Below are 8,097 nucleotides of genomic sequence, written 5' to 3'. Positions count from 1 at the left end.
AATTGACGATCCTAAATAATATAATATACTATACTTGGCCCTTACGGGCTGCTTACGCCGCATGTGCGCTCTACCGGAGCTTGCTGTCTACCTATACTTCTAATACCCTTAGGCCCTAAACTGGTTGACCCCTAAAGCCTTAAATATAAATTGCATGCTAGAGATCTGCAGATTAGTTACGTTTTCTTATAAAATGGATTAGCTGGTATTTCTCTGGTAAGAATTGGACTCTATATTGTCTTGCCTATTCTATATAGGTGTTATAGGCTTTCTCTAGTATTCTGCAGTTCTCTGCGGCTGTTAGCCCGTATATAATTAGGTTTGTGTTATTAACAAAGCCTATCCCCTAGGTCGCCCCTTCCTTAAAGGAGTCTAGTAGGTTGCTTATAAAGAAAAGGAAGAGTATAGGCGAGAGGGGTAATCCTTATAGTATTCCTATTATAACTGCGATAGGGGGGCTCTGGTATCCGCTAAAGATTAGTAATATTTCTTTTTAGCCTGTAAACCCTTAAATAAATTGTATAATCTATTCTAAGAAGCCCTTTGCCCTAAGGATATATAGGAGGCGCTTGTGGGGTACGTTGTCGTAGGCACCACTAATATCTAGGCTAAGCATTGATACTACGAAGTCCCTTCGCATTGCCTATACAGATTTGATGGTAGTAGCGAGTAGCGTAAGTGCTAATAGCGTTAAGCGGTTCTTTCTTGCCCCCATTTAGCTTTATGGTAGTAGGGCGTATTCCTCTGCCGTATCTGCTATGTGGTCCGCTATTACCTTTTCTAAGATCTTACTAAGGGTGTTTTCCAGGGCGATAGGGCGGTAGCTTCCTAGGATTAAGTAATCTGCTTTACCTTCTTTCCGTAAAATAACCGTCGTTATAGATCTTTTAAGTCGCGGGTAGTAGCCTATAGCAAAGTATGCTCTGGCTATATCTATAAGCTAAGGTGCTATAAGTAGTCCATAGGTTTTTAAGGCCTTATTTAGAATCCCATCTAGTCCTAGTGCTATATTGTTTAAAAGGCGGCTAATAGTTCTGGCCATTTCCTCTGTTATTATATTACTGTTAACCCTTAGGCGAGTTACCGGTGTTTTACCCGTGATATTACTAAGGTCTACTAGAGCCGGTTAGGGGAAGAACCTTTCTATAAGGATCTTTGCCTTCTTATTATTATTATTAGTAGCCTATAGTTCCCCTACTCTTCGTAGGGGTAGTAGGTATAGGTCTTCTACTAAACGCCCTGCCTTTTTTTTTGCCTATTTCACTATGGCCTAAAGGCCCTTATTATAGGGGAGGCTTAGGTTAAAAGTATGCTCGTTTATAAACCGTCTCCAGTTATTTTTTGCTTCTTTCTTTAGGGTATTCTTTAGCTAGTTTCTTATATCTTTATATTGTCTCTTATCTTTAGGATTGTAGCTGCTTATATATTTCCTTCTTACTCGTCGTTAGCTAGCAATAAGAACCGCGCATTATGCGGACCATACGTGTCGCGCGTAGGGGCCCGGTTTTAAGGCCGGGCAGTGCTCTTTTAGCCCGTTTTTAATCGCTGTCTAGATCCTTTCTAGTCTTTAGTTAATTTCTTTAGGGGTAGCTAATAAGCCTCGCTTGTTTGGTATCGGGTGGATTTCTTCTAGGTCTTAAAGTTGTTGTTTAACTGTGTTAAGGAAACTGTTTGTCTTAAGCTTCCTTATTACGTATCTTTTGCTACTTAGTTACGCCTTAATATCCAAATCTAGCTATATCTGGATGGGGATATGGTTTAAGGTAAGTGCCCATTTTTCTTTAGGGTTACACCTTTTAAGTCTCTGGTATAGGCCTTCGTCCATAAATATAAGGTTAATTATACTTCTAGAGGATCCTCATTGCCATATAATTGCTCCTAGGGGGGTAGCTAACTTAAGGCCCTAGGTGTCTATAGCTCTTAGTAGGCACTCCGCCTGTCGTTCAGCAGCAATATAGATACCCCCCCACTGCGGGTGGTAGAGGTTTATATCTCCTAGTAGGATAAACTCTATGCCTTCGGTTTCTAGTAAGCTTATTACCAATATAATATTCTCTGTTTATAGGACCCCTTTAACCCTAGGGTTATACACATTAATAATTTATACCGGTCCCCTATATATCTAGATTGTTATAACTATAATATCTAGGTTAACTGCCTGCTATAACTATAAGGACAGGCTGATAGCCTTACTAATTATAAAGCACATATAAGTAGCTGCTTTTGGTTCGTATAGGAGCTGAAATCCTTAGGGGCAGTATGTTAATTATATATAGGTATTGTAGTACGGCTCTTATATAGCAAGGATATGGTGTTTCTCTAGGTCTAGACTGTCTAGTAGGGGCCTTACAAGACGGTAGTTTATATTGCCGCAGTTATACTATATAATGGATAGGTGGCGGACCCCCAGCAAGGGTCCTTCGCCTCTCCTTTATTCCTCGCTTCTTTTATTTCCACTTTCTCTAGGATATTTAGAACTTCTATCTCTTATGTCTATACCCTAGTCGCTACTTATTTTATATAGAGCTTTCCATTCCTATATCTTGTGTTCCTACTAGCGCTTCTATATCTAAGTCTATTATTATCTTTAGTTCTTCCCCTACTGGTTAACTATAGGCCCTTTATAGGTCGGCTACGAATATTATATTTACCGCGTTAAATCTAATTCTTAATTGTCCTGGTCTTAAGCTTACTATAGCTGTCTATAGGGGTCTTCCTACAGGGCGTCCTCTCCCTTATATCCCCTATAACCTTTATATCCCTATACAGTCTAGTAATATCACGCGGCGCCACTTCTAGCCCATTAAGGCTTGGGATGGCTAGCCTAGCCCCCCAATATTAAAGGTAGGGAACGCTAGGAAGGCACCTACGTCTCCCTAGCTTATCGCCTATTGTTTCCATTCGTCTAACCTAGCGTGCAGTTATTCCCGCAGCTATTAAGCCCTTACCTTCCGTCTCCTGTATTTAATGCAGTCTTCTCTCTCCTACGCCTTATATATGCTTTAGTAGCAGTTTACGCATTTTATTTGGTCTTAATTTAAGCAGTGTCTTATATCATAGGGGCCTATACAGTGGCCACAGCACACCTATACTACGCATGTGGATTAGGTGTGTCCCCATTATACACAGCAGTAGCATTGTTTTAGGCGTAGTCTATAGTTATAGAGCCTTACGTTATATATAAGGCCATTTATAATTATTCCTTTTTGGATAAGGAGTTTTTGCATTCCTAGTGTATGTGTGCTAATAATGAGGGAGCCATGCGTTCGCCCGGCGTCTCCCTAGCGAGTCTCTAATAACCCTCGTATCCTCTCATTATTCTCATTATTTGCTTAGTTTGCATTTTCCTATTAAAGCCATTGGATTTAGGTAATCTCGAGACCTAGTATAAGGCGTTCCGTTTACTTTACTATCTTCTATATAGTTGCTATATTATCCGCCTAGCGTCCCTTTTCTACCCTAAGGCTTATAGGAACCACTAGGACTTTAACTAGGTAATCTTTACAGAGCACTTTTATACCAATACGTTCTCCTAGCCTATCCCCTGCTCTTACGGCTTATTTCTTTACCTATTAGTCCTTTAGGGTGACTCTAATATCTCCGCTCCTAAGGTATTGGACTATAACTATATTATAGACCTCTTTGCAAATCTTTATAAGGACTTCTATTTCTAATTATCCCCTAAGCTCCTTTGCTTTTTCTGTGTTTGGTTATATTATAATTATATACCCGGTTATTATCTTAAGGAGGGTAGGTTCCCTATGCTATAGAAGCGCAGCTACGGCGGCCCAGGTACGGTTTACCGGTAAGGGGGGGTTTTGTTTATTTTTAATTTTGCTTAGCCGTTAGAGGATTTAATTAAGGGTTTACTAGAGGGGCGCCTAGGGCTTACTAGACTAGCAGAGCCATTCTACTAGCTGCATTAGTTTGTTATAGCTAATAGTTACTCCCCCATAATTTCGGATACTAGACGCGTCCAGTAGGCTTTGTATTTTGTCAGATACCTTCTTAATAGAGGTATTTCCGCTTTGTAGTGTGGTATTCGCCCGTTTTTGTTGTGGAGGGCCGTTGTTAGGCGTGGATCTGGCGGTCGCGCGCGAGTGCGAACCACCGTCGGTCGACGTGTGCCTCCCCTGCGATGCATGCATCTCAGGGGGATTCTCTGGGTGTTTTTCAGGGTTCTTTTGGTTGGTTTTGGTCTTTTTGGGCCGGGTGCAGCAAGAGCTCCTCAGTCAGGTTGTCTAACCTTAAATGAATAAATTAGATATCCGTAATCTCCGCTTGGCGGATTTTAGTTATAATTTTAACAAATCACGCCAAAGGCTCTCAGACGTGATTTTGCAATTCGGAAGACGGCGTAGGTTATTCCGACGCTAGCTAAAAAATCACGTCTGAGCTCGCTGAGGTAACTCAGACGCTCGGTGGAGAATTCGTTGGTGATAAGGAGTATGCCCGCACGTGCGCGTAGCGCACGTACCAACATAAGGTCGGCCGGGTTTTTCACACAGGTCGAGCCCTGCTGCTTGCCACACCAAAACAATGAATGGTCCCACAGCTTATTAGTCACGAACAAAGCGGGCGTGTGAGCAGACCCTTCGAAACTACCCAAAATTGCTCGTTCCTATGGGGAGGCCTCAGCGAGGGCCCAGGCATGATCTGCACGAGGTACGGAAGCTTTCCTTATTGTACATATCATGACATTTTCGCCGTGCGATTCGCAAACCTCACTGATTCTAGGGCTTCCCTTGCCCGGACTACGAAAAGTTCAACTGCAGAGAGACATTCAGGACACAAAATGGTGCCTCTTCCCACGCGATCTCTGCACACCGTGAATGTATTTTCCCTAGGGCGGAGAATGGGGAATTCCCATGCCCAATGGCGGGGAAATATGGCTGTATGGCTTCCTTTCGCAAAATAGGGGGTGTGCGGAGACATCTGAAGTCTGAACATGCAGGGAAGAGCTTTCCATGCCCATTTGCAAAAGAGAATGGCTGCAGATCTACTTACACCACTCTCGACGGTGCGAAAATACATGCCGAGGCCAAACATAGACAGGTGCGGTATCCATGTCCCCTGGCCAATAAGGAAAACTGCACAACTACGTTGGCTTCGCTGGCTAGCGCAAAAGAGCACGCGAGAGCGATACACCTGGGTTTTCGATATCCTTGTCCACTTGCACAAGAGAAAAACTGCCAGGCCACTTTCACTACCCTCACAGGTGCAAACTGCCATGCAAACTCAGCACATCGGCAACTGCAATTTCCTTGTCCACTTGCGGAAGCTCAACGCTGTGATAAACTGTTTAAGAGACCGGGGGATGCACAAGTCCACTCGAAGTCACATCTTGGATTGAGATATCCATGTCCTATTGCAGAAGATTATGGGTGCAAAGCCATGTTCAAAGGGACAAAGAGGGCTAAAAGCCACGGAGCATGTCATACCCGCCCATTCCTCTGCCCTCGGCAAGGCTGCTTCAGCCGATTCGCAACGCTAACAGATGCATTCGAGCATGCAGATGACGCTAAGCACCCAACTAAATGTTTCTTCTTATGTCCCCTCCCAATGTGCAGAAATGCTGTGGCAGGCAGGCGACTTACGAAATCTGGCCTGGTTGAGCACAAGGCAGCGCACATTAAGTACGGCGACCTCAGTATCGGCGCTGACTATGTTCCGCAAAAAGTCGAAGAGTTGCGTGTGCATAGCAGCTGTGCGTTGTATTCAGTGATACTACAGCATAATGGCCTTTGTCCAATCGAAGTAGATGAGGAGAGTGGAGACCACGACTTGACCGAGGGCCAACCAGACGATACTGAGGATACATACGACCTTTTCGCAGTGTGTGAGGAACAAGAACAAGAATACTCCACTTTATCACTCGATGGTGAGGGTAAACTCGAAGAGTCTCTTGGCGAAAATGGGATGCTTTCCAAAGCAAATCGCACAAGGCTCCTAGAACAGAACACTACACTGTGGAGTATGTCACATCCTTCTCTTCCCCACCAGATGTTACTGACCCAGAATGGCCCCGGTAGATAGCCACAAAGACCTCAAGGTTTCATTCTTGAACCTGGGACTTACATGCTTGGGAGCAAGCCGCGGCTTCTGCCATTTTGTGGCAGAGAAGTGCGCAAATGAAGTTGTTCTGGATTTTGATACTGCACGTCTAGTGCTGGTCATGGACCAATCACGCATGAAACTCGACAACCGCTGTGTTGCATGCCGAGCCGTAATTCAACTGACAGCTTTTCTCACGAATCACGATGTCGAACTCGCGAATGGGAAGGAGTTTTGCGCTTTCACAGGTTGTGGCCGGCCCTCCTTTCGTGTATCAGGAAGATGTATTGAACACCTTTTCGACCGAAAGCTTTATAATTTCATCAGCAAGGTCCACCGCGAGAAGACCATCACAAAGACGAAATTACTTCGAGAAGCCTTCGAGTCTGCGGTGCGTAAAAGGTGGAGTTTTTCACCGGACTATGATATCGTACGGAACCGCACCTTCGACATTCAAAAGGGGACGCGAGCTGGTTTAGACTTGGTAATTCTGGACGATGAGTTCTCTCCTGCTTCGGGTCAGCTTTGGGAATTTGCCATGATTGAGAAAGTCTCTGGCAAAACCTTGGTCAATACCTGCGTCAAGCACGAGAACGGCTTAGATCACAGAACATGGGGTGAGGATCCATTCTTGCGATCAATGAGCCGATCTAAAGCTGCCAACGTCTTTAGCCCTTCTCGATTACCCAAAATCGATCGCTTGAATGCGGATGAAGTTGCAACCAAACTTCAAGCAGCAGGGATCACACAAGACACGATCATCCTTGTATGGCATGTAGGGCGGTCTGATCTGAGAATCTTGAGGCGTTTCCTCGAATCGGCTGGACATCATGGGATCCTACCGCGAGATGAGAACTGTATATCATTATTGCAGCTCTTCCGAACTAATCTCTCAGTGGCTCCTCTTGGACTCAAGACGTTCCCCCTGAAGCTAGAAATTCTATTCCCCATATTCTTCCCAAGGCATCACCTGATCGGACTCAACCATCGGGCTCTAGAAGACTGTTTACAGACGCGACTTTTATCGCTTGCATTTGACGAACTGTGTAAGCCAGTGACGCAGCGGCGAGGGAAGTGGCGGCCGGAGAATGTCGGCAACATTGCCCAAACGACCCTCTTGGGTTGGCTTCAAGAGACGGAACCCCTTAATTCACACCAGAGTAAGATAGATCGCCTCAAGAGATGACAAGACGTTGAACTGATTGAAATGAACAGAGTCTAGGAAGCGAAAGCCATCCATAGATGGCGACGCATCGTTAGGTCAGAGCAAATGCCTCCGAGAAGGCTTTGAAATCAGCGACCCGCTCGAAGATACCACTGCTGGGACGGTTAAGGTACGGCGTAGTACCCGACTGAGAGGAAAGTCATGACGGTCGTTATCTCGTATCATCCTTTTGTCATTCGCTTAGTATAGGAGATATTTATTACACTTAAAAAACCATGGAATGGATATTAGCAATCTTTCCGACGATAAGTACTTGTAAGGGATATTATCACGGTCATCTCGGGAAACCCTCAGGGCAGCCCTCGGGTAGCCCTCGGATGGTCGTCGGTCACGTACCCGTAGTATATAGTCTCCTCGATCCCAGAGGCCTTATCTCCTTAAGGATTCGTCTCCTCCACAATCTATCTTGTTCCTACAATCGTGCCTTATAGCCCCCTGCCCACAAAGTCCCTTTACGGTACTATAACGGGTAATTTTAATAAATAAAATATTATTATTTATTTGTTCATTGCTTAATGTCTAATACGGATCCTATGTGGCCCACGCAGACTACTCCGTCACAGGGGGGAAAACTTGTGTATTTACAGGAAGAAAACCCCTGCAGTTGGGGGAGGAAAACCCCTATAAGCCACCTCAGTAGGATGAAAAACCCCGATTTGCCATGTCCGCACGTAGCAGCGGCCCTGCGGGCCTACAGCTACGTCCCGCCTCCTTAGATGTTTTGGACTCCTTGGGAACCACTACTTCCTTTTCCAGCTCATCCAAAGCTGGGCCTTACTACGTCCCAGCTAGGCCTTGCCGATCGATCGCCGTATCTT

At 44.9% G+C, this 8,097-nt stretch overlaps 1 protein-coding gene across 1 annotated transcript; it reads left to right on the top strand.

The window, feature by feature from the left end:
* Positions 1-4,678: 4,678 nt before the first annotated feature.
* K441DRAFT_153431 (uncharacterized protein) lies at positions 4,679-7,367 on the top strand. The gene is made up of 2 exons (XM_067640208.1): positions 4,679-5,974; positions 6,033-7,367. Exons 1-2 carry the CDS (start codon positions 4,876-4,878, stop codon positions 7,238-7,240), a joined length of 2,307 nt encoding a protein of 768 aa, XP_067502522.1. The 5' UTR covers positions 4,679-4,875; the 3' UTR covers positions 7,241-7,367.
* The last annotated feature ends 730 nt before the right edge of the window (positions 7,368-8,097 follow it).

The sequence above is a fragment of the Cenococcum geophilum genome (assembly GCF_001692895.1).
Source record: "Cenococcum geophilum 1.58 unplaced genomic scaffold K441scaffold_29, whole genome shotgun sequence".
Taxonomy (NCBI): domain Eukaryota; kingdom Fungi; phylum Ascomycota; class Dothideomycetes; order Gloniales; family Gloniaceae; genus Cenococcum; species Cenococcum geophilum.
The sequence above is the reverse complement of the archived record's forward strand: the minus strand, read 5'-3'. Positions and strand labels throughout refer to the sequence as shown.